The sequence below is a fragment of the Hippopotamus amphibius genome, chromosome 3, assembly GCF_030028045.1.
Source record: "Hippopotamus amphibius kiboko isolate mHipAmp2 chromosome 3, mHipAmp2.hap2, whole genome shotgun sequence".
In the NCBI taxonomy this organism is placed as follows: Eukaryota; Metazoa; Chordata; class Mammalia; order Artiodactyla; family Hippopotamidae; genus Hippopotamus; species Hippopotamus amphibius.
Genome location: NC_080188.1, coordinates 168119881 through 168142473, shown reverse-complemented (window position 1 = coordinate 168142473; position 22593 = coordinate 168119881). Strand labels below are relative to the sequence as shown.

General features: G+C 45.2%; 1 protein-coding gene across 1 annotated transcript; it reads right to left on the bottom strand.

The window, feature by feature from the left end:
• Positions 1-440: 440 nt before the first annotated feature.
• Positions 441-22535, bottom strand: RGS8 (regulator of G protein signaling 8). The gene is made up of 5 exons (XM_057728344.1): positions 22510-22535; positions 19973-20074; positions 18889-18953; positions 1837-2003; positions 441-623 (listed from the first exon to the last, which is right to left on the bottom strand). The coding sequence occupies exons 1-5, from the start codon at positions 22533-22535 to the stop codon at positions 441-443; spliced, it is 543 nt and encodes a 180-aa protein (XP_057584327.1).
• Positions 22536-22593: the final 58 nt, after the last annotated feature.

The window sequence follows — 22593 nt, the reverse complement described above, 5'->3', positions numbered from 1 at the left end:
AATCACAAATGTGAGCCAAGTCTTCTAGCTCTTCCTCACAGGAGTATAGGACAAGTTAGACAGTTGGGAATCCTAACTGAGGAGGGTGTGGAAGTGGTGGAAATTGCATTTGCATTATTTACAGATTAGGCCAGCATAGCACATCTGCCTTCTTAGTGGAGAGGACCCAAGGCATTATGGAGGGCAAGTTGCCGACCCAGAGAAGGGTGACAGCGACAAGGTGCTACCACTAACAAAACACAAACATGGGCTAATGGAATAGAGTCCGAGCTCTGGTGGCTGGATCATACTTGGGAATGGCCCTTCATCCCTTCCTCCTTCCCAACCTCCCAACCTAAATGCCACTGCTTTTGAACACCTATGACATTTCACATTAGAATATGGTCTTGGCAGTAAGGGGAGGGGAAAGCCGGTGATCTCCAAGAGTCCCCATCTGAGGTCTAGCTGAGCCGCCTCTGGCTTTGGGACAGCAAATCTAAGTACATTTTGGACCTCAGGAACCGGGGGTAAGAGTCTTTCTCCATGAGACTGTGTACTTTTCCCTGGGCTTGGTCAAAGCAAGTCAGGGATGGTTCTTGCATGTTCTTCCTCGTGGCTTCTCGGGTCTGGAAGTCTATGTTTACCTGCAGACACAAACAGAGAGCATGGTCACAGGCCCTCAAGGGCCAAGGTACCTGGCAGCTGGTCCTATATAATAATTATTCCTGACAGCATCTTAAATATGTAAGATTATTCATGCTTTGCAAACTGCTTTCATGGAAGTCATCCCTTTTGATCCTAGGAAGAATCCCATCAGGTCGGAAGACCAGATATTCTTCACCCTAATTTATAGGTAAAGATACTGAAGAAAAGGGATACTAAAAAGCTGGTCTAATTTACTATGGAAAGTTAGTAACAGCCAAGGCAAAACCCTAAATTACTCAACTCTTAATCCATGGGTCTTCACAATGTCAGGCAAAGAGTTAAACCAGAGACAAGCATTAATGTGTGTTCCCTAAAGTAAGCTTGCCCTTTCGTCTTTTCTCAGCTACGAAGGAAACAAATGCCCCAGGGAGAAAGACTATGTTTAGAATGTACATCTCTGTTCCAACTGACATTTATAAGGAGCCTACAGCATTCTGGTCACTAGCCAAAAACCTCCTGCATCCCAAGTCAAAGCATAATTGAAGAGTTCTAGGTATACAACGCACCTAAACTCATAGACAGCAAATATTTGTCCTCTGTAAAACTCTCCTGGGTAAAGCTCTGTTTTATAACTCAGGATAACAGTACACAGAAATTCATATTATTATTATAATTATAATAAATTATCATAAAATAATATAAATGACTATAATCACTCATTAATAAGCAGTGACAAATATTGAATAGGTGTTTGACCCCTAATACTCAGAGTGGTCTTGAAAGGTAGGTGATATACATTTTTACATTGGGGAAAATGTGATTCAGAGAGACTAGGTACCTTGACCAAGATCACACAGCAAGCAAGCGGTGGAGGTGATATTGGAAAAAGATTCCAAAGTACGTGCTCATTCCATCAAGCCGTGCTGCCTTCCACTAGGAAAACTAATATGGTTTTACTGGCATCTGTCTTGCAGAATCCCTATAGAAACGCAGTTCCTGCTGGCACAGGTTTAACTGACAGACAGCTAAAATACTCCTAATAGAGCTCCTTTTTATAGAATCTCTGGGCTCTGCACCTTAAAAGTGATCTCTTTTTCATCAAGAACCATCAGAGCAGTGAGGTTCCGTTCAGAAGAAAGTCCCCATCAAACCTGGCTCAAACCCCCGCAAGGAGAGAGGAAACACAGATGGAGGACCCCACCACCAACACACCTCCCTCGGAGCCTGCACATCCACAAACTCCTCAAAGATCCTATGGGCCTTGGAGACCAGCTTTGCGGTTGACCTGGTCTTCTTGAACTCCTCACAGGCCAACCAGAATTCCAGGTTCTCCTCACTGAACTCCGTCTTCAGGAAGGCGCGGAATGCAGCCACCCCATCTGTGGATGTGGAGGGAAGTGGAAAGGAAGAGAAATAGGAAGAGGCTTAAGTTCAAGAACTGTAGAAGAAAGAAAGGTAATCGTAAGGCAAGAGTGGCCCTAATGGTCCAGCCCCCACTGCTCCTCCTCCACATCCTCTTGAAGACTCTGTTCTCTTAAACGCACAGGTACCCTCAGAGGCAAGCCATGCTTCTCATTCAAGGATCATAGTGATATTCTGGAGAAATGTTTAAGAAGCCATAGGAGTAATAACCATGGGAAGGCCTGGTCACTTCTAATCAGCCCTTGGTGGTCACTGCCTGTCCCCTAATGCAGAGTTGGATGTCCCCTGGGTCTACTGGTGAGCCTGTGTTTCTAATGAGGCCAAAGTAATATATGTAATTCATTCCCTGAACCAATCCAAGTCAACCAACCTGAAAAAACAAGCTGTCGCAAGACAAACTCGTGGGGGCAGGGCTGGTGAATGCCTCAGGGCAAATCCCTCACTATTATCAGAAAAATGGCTGAAAATAAACACCCCACTGAAATGCAGTCAGTAAACCCATTCTATTATATGGAAGGGGTTCTCAGCCTCCTTTTAAAAACTTGAGGCCCGATATTTTAATGATTAATTCCATGGATCCTTTATTGTAAAAGATCTTGCCTATCAAATTATACACTTTCATTAAGATTAATTATAATTTTTCTACCAAATGATTTAATGATTAACATATCCTTTCATTTTTCTTAATCAATGCCATGCAAATATCCAAATAGAGCTTCCAATCGGAATAAGATGAGCAGGGTTATCACATAGATTTGGAAAGGGACATTCATTGATAGCCTAGGCATTCAGCTGATGTTTTTATTTTATTTTATTTTTTATACATCTTTATTGGAGTATAATTGCTTTACAATGTTATGTTAGTTTCTGCTGTACAACGAAGTGAATCAGCTGTATGTATACACATATCCCCATATCCCCTCCTTCTTGAGTCTCCCTCTCTACCTCCCCACCCCACCCCTCTAGGTTGTCACAAAGCACCAAGCTGATCTCCCTGTGCTGTGCAGCAGCTTCCCACTAGCTATCTATTTTACTATTGGTAGTGTATATATGTCAATGCTACTCTCTTACTATGTCCCAGCCTCCTATTCCGCTCCCCCATGTCCTCAAGTCCATTCTCTATGTCTGCGTCTTTATTCCTGCCCTGTCACTAGGTTCATCAGTACTATTTTTCTAGATTCCATATATATGTGTTAGCATATGGTATTTGTTTTTCTCTTTCTGACTTATTTCACTCTGTATGACAGACTCTAGGTCCATCCACCTCACTACAAATAACTCAGTTTTGTTCCTTTTTATGGCTGAGTAATATTCCACTGTATATATGTGCCACATCTTCTTCATCCATTCATCCGTTGATGGACATTTAGGTTGCTTCCATGTTCTGGCTATCGTACATAATGATCAAACGAACACTGTGGTACATGTATATTTTTGAATTATGGTTTTCTCAGGGTATATGCCCAGTAGTGGGATTGCAGGGTTGTATGTTTTTATTTTAAAATAGTTTTTATAAATTATCTAAACCCTTAATGCATGCTTCTCAAATCAAATAAGAGCTATAGCTTTCTACCAACTGTCCTCAGAGGAAGGACAGATACAGCCTAAGATAAAGGTGTGACTGCATTAGTTAAAAATGACTCTGGTTATAGTGTTTTATTTCTTTTCTACAATATACTGGAAGAACAACATGGTAACAGTTCTTAATTCTGGGTGGTGGACTCCCCTGAGCATCCGCGGTCCGTCCACGTACACCAGGATGGGACACTGCCCAGCATCATTGCACGGGTTGGTGGTGCCAGCCATGTGGTTGACATATTTAAATGTTTGTTTCCACTTTTCTGAAACATCTTTGTTTCTCCCAATTAAAAAGTCATTGTTTGTCTTTCAAAATAGATGTTTTAATGCCCACACTAGAACCACAGTCATAAAAGTGAAGACTTTTAATTGTAAGAGCCAGGGACTTGGGAGAGAAAAGGGTTTTGATGAAATTCTCGAAGCTAAAACCTTAAATCACAAAGAAATCTAAGTTTGGGGGCCTGAACTTAAAGTGTTTAACAAAAGTAGGGGTGGCTGTGAAATTTATCAGGACAGTTCTGAGAGTGAAGGGGGACACTTCTGTTAATTACATGAGGACAACAGGCATAAACCATGACCACCATAGACAAAAACCAGGACACATGGTCACCTTAATTAACAGTAAGACAAGGAGTCTGGAGAAAGCAGAATATGATATAAAGTCATTTCCCATCAGGCAGGATAGAAATAAAACTGTTCCTGTGCCAGGCAGGAGGAGAGTAACACAGTTTAGACTCATACGAAAGGTCTGCTCAGGGCCCCACTGGCCCTCATGTCTGCATTGTGTTCAAAAGCCTGAAAGGAGGGAATATAAATGCAATATAAATTGAGAATCAAAGTGAGCGTGAAGCAGTGGTGCGGCAGTGATTAGGCGAAGAGATGGTCTGAAAACCATTCATTCAACTCAACAATTTTTTTTTAAACTACTCGTGTACAAAGTACTGTTCAAAATCTTGGGATACATCAGAGAACAAATCATAAAACCTCTGTCCATAAAACCCCTAGTGGGTGTTCTTTTTGCCATGTCTTGTCTCCTCCAAGTTCTCATAGAGGAGCTCTAGACGTTTCTGCAGGCTCCAAAAGCACAGGGGTTTGAGGGCTAGCATGGCTGCCGGAGGCTACAGGCAGAGGTGGGAGGGAAAGCCACCTACAGCTGCTGAAGCCTCTGAGGAGACTCTGTGCCCGCGAGAGCCAAGGGGTGTGGTGGGGGGCTGCTCCAGCAAAATGGCCTCAGAGCAGGGACCAACGCGCACGTGACAAGAGCCAGGGACATTACCCATGACACAGGGAGGACACAGGCCAGGGGCCCTCCCCGCTGCCTTTCCACTGTGGTCAGGGTATGCGAAGGAAAAGGTGTGGGGTCCAGGGGACCCTAAAACACTGTGCATTTATGTAAAGGAGCAAATGAAAAGTGACTCAGAAGAGTGACTCGGAAGAGCCTGTTGTTTTTAAACCAGAAGAGACTAAATTCTTTGAATTGAAAAGTTTGTTTGTTGTTTGAGTTAGATTTTGTTCTGCTTTTCATCAAGCAAAAATGGGTACTTGTGAGCAAGCTGAGATCAGGAAAATTACCTCTCTGCCTTCCTCGATGGTATTAGTGAGGATTGCCCTGCTAAGGAAACTGTCTGGCCTCACCCTACGCAAAGTACAGACATTATCTCCTTGTATCAAATCTCAGCTTTGCTGCGTTTTTGTGTGGATTAAATGAGATAACCCGTGCAAAGTACTCTCAGGAATGGTGCTTTACTTCTTCCCACTTTATAGATGAGGAAACATGCTTAGAGAAGTGGCGTGACTGAGTTAACACAATAAAATGCAGCATTAAAAAATGTAAGATGGGCTAACTACAAATCCAACAGAGCAGTAACGCCATCTCCACTCACTCATTCATTCATTCTTTCACCCATTATGTGACCCAGGCATCCTGCTAGGAGCCTGGGCACAAAACAAGGGCACAACTAAGTGCCCACAGAACTTTCAGTAAAAGGGCAGTTTGAGCCAAGATAACATAATTACGGTATAGGCAATAAGTGATACGCTATGGAAAGTGTAGGTTGCTGTGAAAGTACCCACGAGGGGCGCCTGATCCAGAGCTAAGGAGGAAAAGGAAGTCTTGCAGGAGGAGGAAGCTTCTAGGCTGAGACGTGAAGCTGAGGAGAAGGAAGCTAAGTGAAGGAAGGGAGGGGAAGAGGGAGAAGAGACTTGCAGGAAGAGGGAACCACAGGAGTGGAGGCCTACAGTTAAGAAAGGTTATTTGAGTAACCAGAAATAGCTTAGTAAGAGTAGTGTTTAATAATAATAATAATAATGCTAAAATTATTGAGCCTACTTATAAGATGGGCATAACACCAAGAGACCTGTGAAAGAGCCAGAGAGTGAAGGATAACACAGCATTCCAAAAGGCCAGGGAAGTGAACGTTTCAGGGAGGAAGTGGCCACTGTGTCCAGTGCTACCCAGAGGTCAAGCTACCCAGAGGTCAAGCTAGATGCGGTCTGAGAAGCAGTGGTCGTTGGACTCAGCAGCAAGAATCTGCACCACCGGCAGGAACAGTCAGCGGTGTGATGAGAGTCCTAGCCGTCGTGTGGTAAGTATAGTGGTGAATGAGAAGGGGGGGAGTTGAAACGATGAACTCAGATGCCCCTTGCAAGAAGGGGAGTAGAGAGACCAGACAGCACAGCTGGAGGGAAACAGGAAGTCAGGAAAGAGGTCTGGGGGGATGAGGGGGGTGTGTGTGTGTGTGGTGGGGTTTTAGTAAGACAGTCTTGGGTAAGATTAAATGTTGATCTGGCCAGAAAAGACTTGCTGAGCAGGAGGAATTGAAGTTAACGAAAAGAAAGGGTTTAACTGATAAAATGTTGCCTCCAGGAAGGTAGGAGAAATAGGTCTGAGAACAGCACTGTGACGGAGAGAAAGAGGAAAGGCAGCATGTGGATGCAAGGAAGTTTCTAGTTTGGGTGCAGGATATTGAAGAAGTTCCCCTATGATATTAGCTGGAGAAAGTGGTAGGAACTGGTGATGATACGGTTTTTCTTTCTTTCTTTAGGATCTGGGGCAGGGAGTTTTATTTATTTACTACATGCCATGTTTTTTGCTGGAGATTTTACAAACAGCAACTCCAATTATTTTCACAGCAGTGCTGGTCCATAGATAGCACAAATGACCCACTCTCATTTTCCACAGGAAGAAACTAAGCCTTACAGAAGTCAGAGAAATTTCCCAGTCACACAGCTGGCAAGAACAGCCAAGTTACCCTACCATCCCTGTGACTCTGAAGCAAGATCTTTCCAGATGTGTTTGTAGGCAGAAGGGAAGGAGCAAGGGAAGAGAGCAATTAAAGGGGTAAAAGGATAGTATCTGCTAAAGGCAAATTCTAGAGAAGGAGAGGGATCAAGGAGAAGTGGATAAACTTGACCTCCTGAAAGTCAAAAGCAGAGACAGAGAAGGGAGTGGATGGAGATGGAGAGAAGTGGTCCAGGAAGGGACATACTTGAAATGCATCAAATTAAACAGACTTGATCTTCTTTATTAATTTGGGGTGGAGGCCCTGCAGGTGGTCTGCCTCCACGTGATAGATTTTGGAGATACGGTAGAATCAACTCAGATAAAGCCACCACCTCACAGAACTCGCAAGGTAGTCTAGTGTAACAGACATTAAGCAATCATTTAAAACAGTGGTCCCCAACCTTTTCGGCACCAGGGACCAGTTTCATGGAAGATGATTTTTCCACGGATGGGCGTGGGGTGGAGGGGGGAAGGTTCAGGCAGTAATGCGAGCCGTGAGGAGTGATGGGGAGATGGGGAGCGGCAGATGAAGCCTCGCTCACTTGCCTGCCCACTGCTCACATTCTGCTGTGCGGCCTGGTCCCTCCCAGGCCGTGGACCGATACTGTGGCCTAGGAGTTGGACCCCTGATTTAAAATAATTAATTGAATAATCACAAGTGCTGTGTGTGCTGAAGTGGAGACACCGACGAGATTAAAAAGAGTTTGGAACAGCTACTCTGGAAAAAAAAAAAATAGGAACCTGGTAGGAAATAGGCAAACTATGATGAAGACCTAGACTTCAGTTCCTGGAGAGGGTTACGACGCACGGGGAAAGAAGAAAGACCTTTTAGTTTTGGGGTTTGCCCATCATTCAAAGAAGGAGCACCAGGTCCAGGCTGGCGAATGGAGCCTGGAGAGCGGGAAGGCACCAGCAGTTGGGACATTAAAAAAGGAAAAGGCTAAGCTGGAGGTAAAGAAAAGCTGAAGTTAGAGAAAGAATTTTGAAAATAACCACTGCACATATGTATTGAGCACTCACTTTGGGCCAGGCACAGCACCAAATGCATTTGTGAACCTCGTGGGAAATCTACAGCATACGTCCTGACAGTTCGCAAGAGAGAAAAATGAAGCTTAGCGACGCTAAATAGCTTGCCAGAGGTCACACAGTTAGCAAGTGGCAAGGATGCCAAGCGCCGAGCCAGCATTCTCATGTGAGACAGCGATCCGTTCCCAGCTCTGCACGACGGTGGAGCCCAAGGGATGCCTGCGCCAGGGATGACTTCAGAGCGGGGGAGGGAGCGCCATTGCACAACACAAGACAAGGAGGCCTCAAGCAGCACCACGACGGTGACGACATTTCCAGAAATGATGGCAATGGATGAGGTGGGGAGAAAAGGAAAAAAGTCACCGAGGGAGGCAGAGGAGCATGAAAGAGTCGAACACCGTACAGTCAAGAACGGGCACGGACAGCAGAATCCAATTGAATTACAGCAGTTCACACTGACTCAGTGGGTTGGAGAGTTGGAGTAAAATGTGTGGTGAGCTCATACTCAGACTGCGACTGTCTGGCAGCTCCGTTGAGGCCGCCTCCTGACCCTGCCCATCCTGCCTGGGGTGGGAGCCCCACTGTCTCAGCCAGAAGCACCAGTTCTGAACACAGGCAGACGGCCCACAATGAGCGCAGTCAACTTAACCGCGTCTCAGCATCCTCAGCTGTCCAGTGAGGGGGCCAGATCTGATGCACTCTCCCAGGGAGGGTTAGCACTCTGCTCTGGGCCCCCATCGCAACTTCAACATGCCTGCATCACGCACAGCTCTCAGCCAGTGGTTTTCCATCCTCCTCCTCCTCGTCATCACCATCATACATCAGGGGCTTATCCCAGGCCAAGTTCTGCAATATCCAGTCTACACATCAACTCACATAACCCTTACGCTAACCCTATTACCAAGGCAGAGGCTCTGGAGTCAGACAGCCTGGGTTTGAATCCTGTGTGACCTTGGAAAAACACCTTAACCCGAGGCTGTCTCACCTTGGAGAGTTGAAGTGAAATGTCTGTGGTCCCTTGGACAGTAAGGGGTAGAAGGTGGATTTACACACACATCTGCGTGACTTCAGAGCCCACTCTGCCTGTCTCTCCCCTGGTGACCATTGGCGGGCCCCACATTCTTACTTCCTCTAAAGGAGGGATGGACAGTAATCCCAAATCAGACAGCATGCTGCAAGTCTGCCGCAGCAGGGCCTAGGCACCATTTGGCTCACAGAGCTGGAGATTCTCCCACAGGAGGAAACCTGCCATCACCTTCTCTGTGGTGACAGCTGAGGCCACTAGCTACCACTCATAGCCTGGAGTCTGTCTAAACTCTCCTCTTCCCCACAGCTCTGATACCCACCCTGCATGTACCCCACGCCCGCCCCAGGATACAGGGGCATCTCACAGAGCAGACGGGCACACTCCCCCACTCTGGCACAGGAACACTGTAACAAAACACAGCTGAGTGACCTTGTGGAGGTGCGTCCTCCCACAGGCAGCCTTGATCCAAAATGTGTTTGCCTGCATTTCCAGGGCAGGCTTCAGAGGCAGTGGGAGGGGAACCAAAGCAAAATGTGGCACTTGAAATTTACCAGGATTATGAGGGACGAGTTGGAGGAGAGATGGGGAAAGAGAAGAGAAAGGCCTGGGAGGGTCTGGATCTGAGAAGCAGCGTTGCTGCAAAGACACCCTGAAAAGCTCACGGAGGCCTGCGCAGACCATGGGGATCACAGCCCTCCTCCTCTGCTCGCCCTCCCCTCTCAGCCCAACCTCTCCCCACCCTTTCATATTCCCAGGGCTGGCTCTGAGCAAGGCAGGGTGGAGGGTCACTGCAAAGAGAAACTTCATCCGGGAACAATGGAAGTGAGATGGGGGTGGAGGCCCTCCTGTCCCCCCACCCCACCCCCCACGCTATGGCTGCACGACCCCCTCCCCTTCCCCAGTGCAGATGGTCGCAGCAGGCCTCTGGGCACAGACAGCTTGTCCCCCACCTGGCCCACCTTTCCTGCTCATGTGACCTAGCAAAGGAATTGTATGGGACTACAGCAAGATTTCTTTTCCTATCAGCATCCTTTCCTCCCCCTTCTATCACCTCCCAGCAACCCTTTTGTCTGGTCCTCTCCCTGACTTCTCAGAATCTTTCCCTGCTCTTCTCCCTTTCCTTCTGTCCTCCATCCCTTTTCACTCCTCCTTCCATTTTCCCCCTCTCTACCAGGACCCTTGCCTTCCCTTCTGCTTGTCCATAAACTGCAGCTGGTTAAAATGCAGGTTGCCGGTTCATCTCTCAAAGGCTCAGGAGTATCTACCAGCATCTCTCAGTGAGCTGCTTTGTTAGCTGTGCTTCCTCTGCCCACATCCTCCGTGTACCCTCCACCCCCCCTTACCCACTGACCCCCACTGGGGCATCCCAGATCTAGATCCCTCCCCAATACCCAGAGAAGTAGAGGGCCCCCTCCACCACCCCCACAGATTCCAGGCAACTGGAGAGTGATTTCTCTCTGACCCCTGAAGCTATTCGGCTTGGGATTGTGTCCTGGCTCTGTGTGACCTTGAGCAAGATGCTTAACCTCTCTGTGCCTCCGTTCTCTCCTCTGTGAAATGCAGATGTTAACAGTACTTGCCCCACGGGGCCATGGGGATGAGGTGAGTTGATACATGTAAATAGCACGCAGAGCCCGACACTGACAGTGACTGCTCCATGCGTGTTTCTGACCATTATTCCTGTACTTTGCTGGCTTAAGGAATCATCAGACAGACCATAACATGCCTAATACCGAAAAATGACCCTGGTAACTTAAAGGTGATGGGTGAGAAATAGTTCAGGAAAATAAGGGAGAAACAGGAGGGTCTGCCTTTTTTTCCCCTCTCATTTCATTTTCATTTCACTTTGGTTTTCTCTGTACAACCCTCTAATTCAAGACTCTAAGAACATCAGACATTTTTGAGATTCATATCTATTGAGTCACAAGAAAGGAAAGGCTGGTATCCAGAATTCCTGGAACACTGGACAGCATTTTGGTGTCCTCCCGAGCACGCATAGCATCTCTAAGAACATGCCCATGGCTGCACATGCTGCCTGCTGCCGGCATCCTCCCTCTAGTTCTTTGATGCAGGGTGCTTACATAAGAAAAGAAACTGGGTCACTATGAATGAGCAGTGCAGCTGGTGCAGCAGGGAGGGTGGTTTAGGTAACAGTTCAAGGTCCAGGAGCCCTGATTTAGCTGGCATCGGGGGTGGGCCTGAGCCTAGCTCAGTTCCCAGGCTTGGAAAAATACAAGATCACAAGAGTGATTTTTTTTTTTCAGCTTTCTGTTTGCTAAAGTGTAGTCCCAAAGATCAGCGTGCTCTTGCATCCCTGATCAATTCGGAAAAAATAAGCTGGTGAATGGATCCAAGGTTAGGCAGAGGAGAGGAGAGGAAAATACATTTATAAAATCTAGGGTATGTATACTAATGACGAAGTCAAAACTTCTTTGATTCAGAACCAAGCTCACTAATTTGAAATTTGTGATGGGATCAAAGCCTTTCTTTTATGTTATCTACAAAATGAAGGTTTTTAAGCAAATAACTGGGGCTAAGACGATTTAGATAGGAAGATTATTTAGAGAGCAAACTACTTCCAGTTACTGACATTTATTGGCAAGCAATTAGTATGCTAATTGTACTTCAGTCTTGCGATTAACGTAATTTTCTTCAATGATCTCTACTTTGTTAGTGTGTATATAGCAAGGTGACAGATTATGATAGTAGTAGGACTTGGTTGCTAGAGTCTTTGAGTCAGAAAGGACATGGGCGATCCTATGACCCAGCCCTACACTGAACACAAGGAAACAGTGAGGCCCCGGGGCTGCATGGCTTCTTATTCCTAGGATGTGGCCACAGAAGAGGAAGGAGAGGCTGGGTCTTACAACTCCTAGTCCAATGTTCCTTCTTATTTCATAAAGCAGAAAGTCAAGTAACAGAAAAAAACGTGGTAGAGCCTGTATCTGCAACTATTGTAAGAAATTGGCAAGGGGTTTTTTATTAAAGGGGTAGCAAAGGAGATGTGCCGCCAAAAGAGTGAAAGTTTAGCTTTTACAAATGACTCCTTGAAGACAAGAGAAGTATTATCGAATCCGACGTACACCAGTCCACAGCCTAAAAGATTTCAAAAATTAAGTGTTGAGGAATGTTTGTCTGCTTGGTTTGATATAATAATACTGCAGGGACTCTCAAAGAGGAAACACAGCAGATTCACCTACTGGGCTTTTAAAAACTACATCTCAGGACTTCATGGATGGCGCAGTGGTTAAGAATCCGCCTGCCAATGCAGGGGACACAGGTTCGATCCCCAGTCCAGGAAGACCCCACATGCTGTGAAGCAACTATTCCCGTGTGCCACAACTACTGAACCTGTGCTCTAGAGCCCTCGAACCACAACTAGTGAGCCCGTGTGCCTCAACTACTGAGCCCACGGGCCTAGAGCCTGTGCTCTGCAACAGGAGAAGCCACCGCAATGAGAAGTCTGGGCACCTCAATAAAGCGTAGCCCCCGCCCGCCACAACTAGAGCAAGCCCGTGTGCAGCAACAAAGACCCAACACAGCCAATAAATAAATAAATACATAAATAAGTAAAAACTACATCCCAGACGGATTCTCTCACATACATTGAGGGGAAACTGGGACAGTGTGAAGAAGGGATACCAAAACCTCATGTGGCAAAGGGGACGAGGTATTATGAAATTTGAATAAGCCCACTGATGATGCTAACATGAACCCCACCCTATACCCAGAGTTCAACCTCAAGGTGGACGATGCCCCATTAAAGGGAAGCGTTGCCTGAGAACTTTGGAGAATGGCAGTACAGTCTTTAGTGTGTTTCTTGGAAAGCACAGACCACCTGCCCCGCCAAGGTGATCCAGGTTCATAGTTTCTCTTACTTGAGTTTTAGAGCAGTGTTTTTCAAGCTTCAGTGTGCATCAACACGACTGGGGGGCTTGAGCAAAAACAGATTTCTGGCCCCCACCCCCAGAGCTTCTGATTCAGTAGGTACGAGATAGAACCCACGAGTTTTCATTTCTCACAAGATCCCATGGGCTCATCAGCTGCTGGTGCTGCCTCCTTGGATCCCACATTGAGTAACACTGTTCTAGAACCTTTGGGCTTGGAGAAGGATGTGAGGAGGGCTATGTGACAAATGGAAATCTGATTATTAAAGGGTACATTCCAGAGCTAAAGACCATTTGGATGAGCAAGTAAGGAATTTCATGAGCTGGTAATTTTAGTGTTTGTTGGGGCTTTCTGCTTGGTTGCTATGTGACCAGGTCACATCATTCTATTTTTCTATATCTCAATCATTATCCCAAAGGGGCTAATTTTTTCTTAAACTAAAAGCTTCTTCTTACAGGCTCTTTGGTGGGGCTAATAGCAGACTCCAGGAGGGCTCACGCCAATGAGCACGTCCCAGAATGCCCACCGCCAGCATCCCCATCCCAACGGTGAGCCACAGCTGCCCCCTGCCTCTGCAGGTGACCCTCCAACACCAGCAGGATTTATAAAAGAGGAAGAGCTACATCAGGGTCGTGTACACAGAAGGATGACCATGTGAAGAGGTGCCAAGAGGGTGGCCAGCGGCAAGCCAAGGAGAGAGGCCTCAGAGGAAAACAACCCTGCCGGCACCTGGATCCCTAACCTGCAGCCTCCAGAACTCCCTCCACCACAATATGCAGTCACGCCTCTGAGCTATTGCAGGTTCCGTTACAGACCACCACAATAAAGGGTATACTGCAATAAAGCGAGTCACACAAACGTTTTTGGTTTCCCAGTGCGTATAAAAGTTATGTTTACACTATACTGTAGTCTATCAAGTGTGCAATAGCATTGTCTAAAAAACTGTACACATCGTAATTAAAAATACTCTTTTGCTAAAAAATGGTAACAATCATGTGAGCCTTCAGTGAGTGGTAGCAGTAACATTAAAGATCACCAGTTACAGATCACCATAACACAAATCAAAAAAATGAAAAAGTCCAAAATATTGTGAGAATTACCAAAATGTGACACAGAGAGATGAAGTGAGCAAATGCTGTTGGAAAAATAGCACCAATAGGCTCGCTCCAGACAGGGTTGCCACAAACCTTCAATTTGCAAAAAAAGCAGCATCTGCCAAGCACACTAAAGCAAAGTACAATAAAAAATAAATAAAATAAAGAAGAGCTTCTTTACTGTCCTCCTTTGCTCAAAGATGAATACTAACTCTGCAAATGTAAAAAGCTTTCAGCTATACTATTCCATGAGCCTAGCCTTCCCTGGGCCTGACGGGATGGATCAGCCCGGACCGTCCCTGCTCTGCAAACAATGAAACAAAGCCAAGGACCAAACGGAGGCCCAGGGTGAGGTGCTCTGTCATCCAAGTGGGGGATCAAGCCTGAAAGAAGTGAGAGGAAGGGGGAAGAAACCCTGTCTACACCTTCACCTTAAAACTGGAATGAATTTCAACTTTTATGTCAAAAAACAAAGAAAGGAGGGAGAGGCAGAGGAAAAGAGGCAGAATTGATTCAGAGTTAAGGACTGAATGTCCTACTAAAAGCTGGACAAATAACAAGCAGATGCCGGAACCTCATGAGAAATAAAAGCAGAAGACACACAATTTTGTGCTCTCCAGCAACCTGTCAGAAAAGATTTCCCACAAGCTGGCAGTCTTCATTCTCCCGGGTCTGAACTGCAGAGGTGGGTGCACGCACACATGCCCTCGGGGGCAGACTACGTGCACAGGCACAGACACCAAGTCTAATTGTCACTGGATGAACAGGAAAAAGATGCCAAATTAATGTGCATTAGAAATCCTCCCTATCTAATGAAGCCATCAGCAATTTCAATTTCATTTTTCATTTGTTAGTTAAAAGAAAAGAGAGAGACAGCACTTAGTAAGTGGTTATCTCCCAGACCTCCATGGGTGCATCTTCAGCTCTGTACCGCACCTGTAAGCAAATATAATTGGAAATAAAACTGCTCCAAATATTTGCACTCCAGATTTTTTTATTCTATGGTTTAAAAAATAGTAAAAGTTGCTTTCTTTTTTCCCTGAGAATTGAACCTGAGAGGTGCATCCCTGCCCAGTGGGATCCTGCCAAAGAGAGAAGGCTTCATAACACAGGTGCCTTCGCCTCTCATCGGGTTGCTCAAGCCATTTCAGCTCTCAAGTAGTTTTACATAACCCTGCAGGCAGCGCTGACTCAAACCACCTGCCGCAGGTGACTAGTGATTGCCAATCCTGGCGGTTGCTACAGACAGCATTCTAGAACAGCAGGGCAGAACTCAATCCAGCCCCCTTAGATCCCGATCCCTCACTATAGAGATGAGGAAACAGATTTTCCAAGAGACTGAAGGATTCCGTCAAGGCCGCCCAGCTATTTAGCAGCAGAGCTGGGTCAAAATTGAGAGGTCTGACTATCCGTCAGTGTTCTTAGCTCTGCAGAAGTACACTCCCCGATTAAATGGAACAATGCTCTAAACCAAAAGCAGCCCTTCTGCTCCAGATTGGCGAGGACTTCTAACATTGACAAGGTGGCATTTAACAGGAACACTGAATGTCAGGATTCTATTTGAAATCTTGAGGCCCCCTAGTCTTAGCACGCTGGCTTATTTCTGGTGCTACCTGTTATGTATGTCTGTTTTCTCGGAAGGCTTCTCGGAAGGCTGCATTCTCCACCAGGAAAGGACTGTCCGGTTCATCTGGGGGCCCCTTTCCCATCAGCTGCGTAGTATAGATTTTGTCCATGATGAAGACTCAGGACACCTTTTTTAGAGTAAATGAGTGCCCTAAACATCCAGGCAGAGCAGGATGGCAGAGATGCTCTGTAGACTGAGAATGGGAACAAGAACAATTACCTGAATTTTCTGAAACAGAAAACTCAGGGAGGACAGCTGCCTGGAGAATTACCAGGGAATGGGTTCTAGACTAATACACATTTTTCCAGAGCCCAGTCATTCAGTCATTGTCCTTTCTTTTTCAGGACATTTTATTGTTTTAATTGAAAGTCCTGCATACCTCTGATCAACTCCTGCTCCTCCTAAGAGGCCAGCACACATGTAATTCCTTTGGAAAAGCTTAATCAGGCCCAATTGAATCACAATACTAACCCAAATTAATTAGACTTTTAGAAAGTTGTCAGCACTCTTGGAGGTAGGCTGAGCTTTGACACCTCCGCAGCTTCACGGGGAGTAAGTCTTCAAGGTCTAAAACTTTGAAATTCTGCCAGAGGCCCCTGAATAAAAGCCCCTTGCTTCTCAAAGACATTCACTCCGTTGGCTTTTTATTTCTGTACTAAACAGAAATAAAAACGAACATCAGACTCCAAGAAGGATCACAGAACTTCAAAGTTCAAAAAGCCTATTTCTGCACAGATGTAAAGAACAAACATATGGACACCAAGTAGGGAAAGTGGTGAGGGTTGGGGGAGAATGAAATGGGAGATTGGGATACCAAATTGTACACTCTAAATATATGCAGTTTATTCTATGTTAACTGTATCTCAATAAAAGTTCTTAAAAAATAAAAAAATAAAATAAAATAAATTAAAAAAAAGAATTTGCCTGCCAATGCAGAGGATATGGGTTTGATCCCTAGTCTAGGAAGATCCCACATGCTGCGGAGCAACTAAGCCCGTGCACACAACTACTAAGCCCGTGCACCACAACTACCATGTGCTGCAACTACTGAAGCCTGTGAGCCTAGAGCCTGTGCTCTGCAACAACAGAAGCCACTGCAGTGAGAAGCCCGCGCACCGCAACGAAGAGTAGCCCCCGCTCACCATAACCAGAGCAAGCCTGCGCACAGCAACAAAGACCCAATGCAGCCAAAAATAAAATTAAATAAACAAATAAATTTATTATTAAAAAAATAAAATTCTCTGGCTCTGGTCTTGAATGCTGTGTATCAGCCCTATGTGATGTTAGTTATTAAAACATTAAAATATTAAAAAAGAAAAAAAGAAAAAAGCCTATTTCTGCACTGTTTTTTTTTTTTTTCTTCAAAGAAGCAATCTGGTGTTGGCTTGTAACCCCTTAGTGGAATCCCCATCTCAGAAAGTTGTTATTGCATTCCTGGAAATGCAAAGCATCCCAGACAGAAGCAGAACCAAACGTCTAGCTCTAAAAGTCATTGAATTAAACAAATACAATTAAACCTCTAAATCTCCAGGTCTTGCCACTGCAGCAATCCAAACATACCCTAAGCTTCCATCCACTAATTTTACCACCATAAACTCTATCTATAAAGGCTTCACATTAATCATTGGCAGCAAAATTTGCAGTCTTAGTCTCAAGGCACATTTATTTTTCATTTGAGAACTACAAGCATCCTTTTTAAAATTCCACTGTATTCTTACAAAACACCTTTGCATAGAGAACCGCAAATCATCTAAAGGTGTCCTCTCATGAAGATTCTCACACCCAGGTGACAGGTAGCACACAAGTTTTTCCATCCGCATTTTAGAATGAGGAAGCAGCCTCAGGGACTTAAACTGAGTCAGTCATGAGGCTGAAATAGAAACCAAACTTCAAGATGACCTTGAATCAAATCCAGCCAGAAAAGAAGGTGTAAATTGATAGTGACACTTATTTAGCCTAATGTGACTCCAGAAAATAAGTCAGAATCACCCCATAAAAAACCGTTACTGTCAAATCCTAAGTATTATCACACATATGCCGTTACCTTGGCAGATTCAGCACAGAAGTTTGCTGTCTGGGGGTACAGCCATATGTTACATGTGCTGTATCTCTTCTGCTTTATTTTCCTTCCTGAGTGTAATCCGCAGAACACTAAAATGACTATTTGTCTCACAAAATTACTTGCTACAATATGTGCTTATTCTTAAATTCTGCATTTCATTTTAAAATCTAGTCAAAAGCATTTGTTAATTAGTCTTAGGATCAGGGCATAGTTAGAGGGAACTGCCCATCCAGATAAAAGCAAAATCACTTCTAAAGACATTTTCTGAAGACCGAGGGACTCCACCAAGGCCATCAACTATCTGGCAGCTGAGCTGGGTCAAAATCAAGAACACAAGTGTGAGTACCAGCCAATGCCCTTCCCTTTGTTGTACCAAAATCATGTCCCCCAATTAAGTGGAAACAATGCTTTAAGCTAAAAGAAGCCCTTCTGTTCCCAGATCAATCATGACTTCTAATATCAGAAAGGTGAATTTATGGGGAGCACTGAATGTCTGTGTAACACCTTCTTTTCTCTTCAAAAGACCCTTCTCTCTTCCTTACCCCTGCTCTCCCACCCCCATGTCTTTCACACCACTAGGATGTAAAGCCCAATGAACTTGGACTTGCTTATGATGAGAAAAAAGCAAGAGCTGAAAACTCTGGCCGCCATCGAACTGCCCTTCCCACACTACAAAATGCACAATTTTTTTCTGCTTTTGTGGGAAACAGAAGGCATATGAGATGAGGAAATGGGGAAATGGAAGAGAAGGGTTAGCAGGAGTGTGTTCTAATAAGACCTGCACCCAGTCAGAAGTTGAGGGGTATAATACACCTGGCGTAGTAAACCCCCCAAATAAGGAGGGACAAGAAAACCCAAAACTCTGCCAACTCAAGTCAATAACAAAATGCACAGAATATTCATGACTGATGGGTAACCCGAGGCTTTGCAGTGACTTGGAGGGAGGTCATTTAATTTTATAAAACAAGATGTGGATGGAATCTAGACTTTCATTCCCAATGAACTCATTACTCCAACTCCCAAAGCCAAATTCTTTCCTGCTAAAGTTGCTGAGAACATGAAGTTTTCTTGGGATCATACTTTCAGCTCAGGAAACAGAAAAGAAGGGCCCTCTTCCCAGTGCATTTAAATTATGTTTTCTTGTCTATATGCCCTCTAACCAGGAGGCTCTGTGAGGGCAGAGACTGGAGCTATCTGGTGCATCTTTCACAAAATGAATGATTTGCTAAAACATGATGAAACCTGAATTCTACTTACACTTATGGGAGAGAAGCACATCAAAGGAATCTGCCCACCTCGTAGCTTCTTCTGTGGATAGTCTCCTAGGGAAAAAGAAACATCTGTCTTGAATATTTCTGAAACGACCTCCTCTCCTTCAGCCACCACTGAGATTTGCTCAGGAAAACAAATCAAAACAATGGAGGGCAAATGAAGACCACACCTGGATTCCTGCAATTCTGTCGCTATATGTGTATACATTCTTAAGTAGCTAATGAAAAAAATCTCAGGATTGGAATTCTATACATTTAATATGTTGGCTTTCAGTCTAAAAGCAAAACTAAGAAAGTGCATCATTTAAAGATGTCACTGTAGGGGAATTCCCTGGTGGTCTAGTGGTTAGGACTTGGCGCGTTCACTGCTGAGGGCCAGGGTTCAATCCCTGGTCGGGGAACTAAGATCCCGCAAGTGTGTAGGAAGGCCAAAAAAAAAACTACAGAAAATGAAAATAAACCAACTATATTCCTAATTAATTAATTAATTAATTAACATATCACAGTAACAATGGAAAGAAACTGGACTTAAAGTTAGAAAAGTTAGGCTGAGCCCCTGACTCCATCTCTTACTGTCACCTTAGTTTCCTCACCTCTGTAATGGGGATAACGGTGCCCATCACAGAACCCCATGAGGGTTAAATGAGGTACCATCTGTGGCATCATCTAATACGGTGCCTGCACAGTACAGGCACTAAATTCAGATTATTTGAACCTAAGCAGATTTTTAGAATAGATTTGAGTATTTGTTACCAAATGAGAAATTCAGATTGACAGCTAAGTAGAACCAAGAGGTATCCTTCACTGCAGCTTCATGAGTGGTGCATGATATGGTTTTCTTAGGAGAAAAAGGAGGGTCCCTATTCTGAGATCATTAAGCCATACACTTTGGAAAGGAAAATAAGATTCATTCGTGTTGAGAAATATAAAAGAAGCTGTCAAGAGGCAGGAATTTATTGTCACTCAGCTCATCTGTTCAGCCATCTACCAGAGAAGAAGAGGTTGTATAGACGTACGGTGGGCATCCCGTGGTCGGCACCCCAGGAATGCTGTGTGGCCGTATTACTCACTTTAGAGCACGGTTGGGTTTGTCGGGAAGAATAGCTGTGAAATCACTACATGAGTCAGACTTGTGAGACAGGCATCCCAGTCGAGTCCTCATCCCTTTGTTCCTGCAACAAGCACAGGGGCAGAAGGATGGGGAACTGTCATGATAATAACTGTCAGCCCCATAAAGGGCCCTTGGAGCTGCTGTGTCAGGAGCTGGCACTGCCCCCCACCCCCATCCTTCCCCAGGTGGCCCCTGAAGAGTCCGTAAACAATAGGAGAAACACCTAGAGGATCAAGGGCGATACTCACTCCCCATCTTGACTACCGGAATAGTAATAGGTCCCCTATCCCTAGGGGCTTAATGCTTTTTAAAGCTGACATGCAAGCTGATGATAAGTCAATGAAGGTCGTCAGCTTGGAAGAATTTCTAAATTAGGATTCTCTGTGGGGAAAGGAAATACAGTGATGCCAAAATAACAATCTACATTTTGCTCTCCCACTAGGAGGGCAAAGTAGCAGCAGCAGCAACTCCTGATTGCAGAGCCCCAGTGGTACCCACACGGAGAGTAGAGGGATGCTTGCATGATACAGGGATGCGCATCATAGAATCTCAGAGCACAGACAAAGTATGGGGCTTCAGGGCAGCTCAGTTCTCCCTCAGGTCCTTCCCACCCATCGCACAAACCTGAGGATGTACATGAATGGCTACAGACCAGGGAGGACTGATGCCTACAGGTGGGGAAAAGAAGCTGTGGGTACGGTCAGCAATTAAGAACCAAGGTGCCCTTTGTCAGCACTTTCACTTAGCTAAGCTCTCACACACCTACTTATATTTTGGCTTATCTCAATCTACGTATTTAAAATTTTAACACGCGTGCTTAAATTTCTCATATTTTTTATTTTCTTAAAAACCAGACACATAGCAGCTATTTGTTGTAGCAGATCCCATGAGAAATTATGCTAATATCTCTTTCTGACTCTCAATATTAGCCCCCTTTTACCTTTCACCGAGATTGGCAAATGACAGCCCTACAAGATACATGTTTGTGTAAATAAAGTTTTATTGGAATGCAACACCCTGTTTGTTTATATATTGTCTAAAGCTGTTTTCAAACACAAGGGCTAAGTGGGGTGGCTGCAACACAGACTGTATGGCCCATGAAGTCAAAAATATTTACTCCCTGGCTCTTGACAGCATACGTGTACTGACCCCTGGGCTTTAACCATGGCAACTCCTCGGATGGAGGGCAGAGGTAAGAGGGAGGGGTTTGGGATGCTCAGGATTTAAGAATGACTGATAAAAGGGGACTGCCACCTGCATGCTGGTAACAGTTGGCCGTGGAAAGAGTCCTAGAAGATGTCATTCTCTTTGCTGAAAGGAAGGTCTTCCAGCCTGGCTTTCCCTTCCTCATTTTCTCAAATCCCGGACCTGGGCAGAGATGTTAGATCCAATTCAAGCTCTTTCTTTTACTTTAAATGGGATTCATCCCTGACCCTGGTAACTGTTCACAGAAATCTTATCCAACAAATGTCTCCGGGGATGGTATTCCATTTGGCAGGATGGGCAACATTTGTACTCCACAGCCCATCTCCAAAGAGCCTTTTAAGGCCAGAACATCCAAGATCCCAGAAATGTCTCCTCTTCTGCATATTCTGTGCCCCCACCTCTCATCTCAGCCAGGTGTGTTGCGAAGCCACCGTTTTCCCAGCATGGCAAAACATTGGCTACAGCCATTCTCTCTCCCTCAACAGTGAGCATCTCACGTCCACTCACTGTTACAAATCACAGGGTGCCCCAGCACCAGGCTATTGGAGCAAATGATTAAGTGCCCTTAAGTCATCACATTCCATGAATTCACGTGCAGGTCCTGCCCAAGCTGCACCATAGGCCAGAACTGACTTAGAGTGAGTTGGTTCATTCCTCAGTGCCTCCAAAACATCAATCATTGAACAGTCAGGTCAATGCTCCCAAAGAGCAATTAAGAAGATTTCAAGAAAAGGTAAATCCACGCAAGCCATTTAACAAGGTTCAGCAGGGGCCAGTGTAAAGGGTGCTACTTGTTACCAAGACTACGGTGAGTCTCCCAAATAGTTTGCAAAAATCTTCCACAAAATATTCTTTGGGGCAAAATAGTTCTGATTTTCCATCTTGTCTAACTGAGACTTAACGTTTTAGTTAGGTCTGAAATAATAAGGGCAGAAGTGAGAGTCAAAGGTTAAAGTCACTTAAAAAAAAACTAGACTTGTCCTCATCTTTCTTCTCTATGCCAGAAACTCACAGAGACCCCTAAATGGTTCAATACACGCTCATGCACAGTCCCACCCCATGAGTCCCAGCAGTGTGAGGGAGGGCTTGGTGCTAAAGCAGATTCTGCTTGCAAGGCCCCAACTTTGCAAGAAGCACCCAGGGAAGGACAGCACAGGGGTCTGGGGGACCGATGCCCGTGGCCCGTCCTTGGGATTAGAAGGTGTGGGACAGGCTCAAACAGCAGGGAAGGTGGGAAGGTGGAGAAAGAGGAAAGTGGCAGGGGTGAGAAGACAGGTTAGCATCAATTACCTGCGTGGCATCAGTAAAGCGGCCATACAGGCACCCGCTTACGGTTAACCCTCTGGCTGATGTGCAGGGACGTCAGGGCGGGAG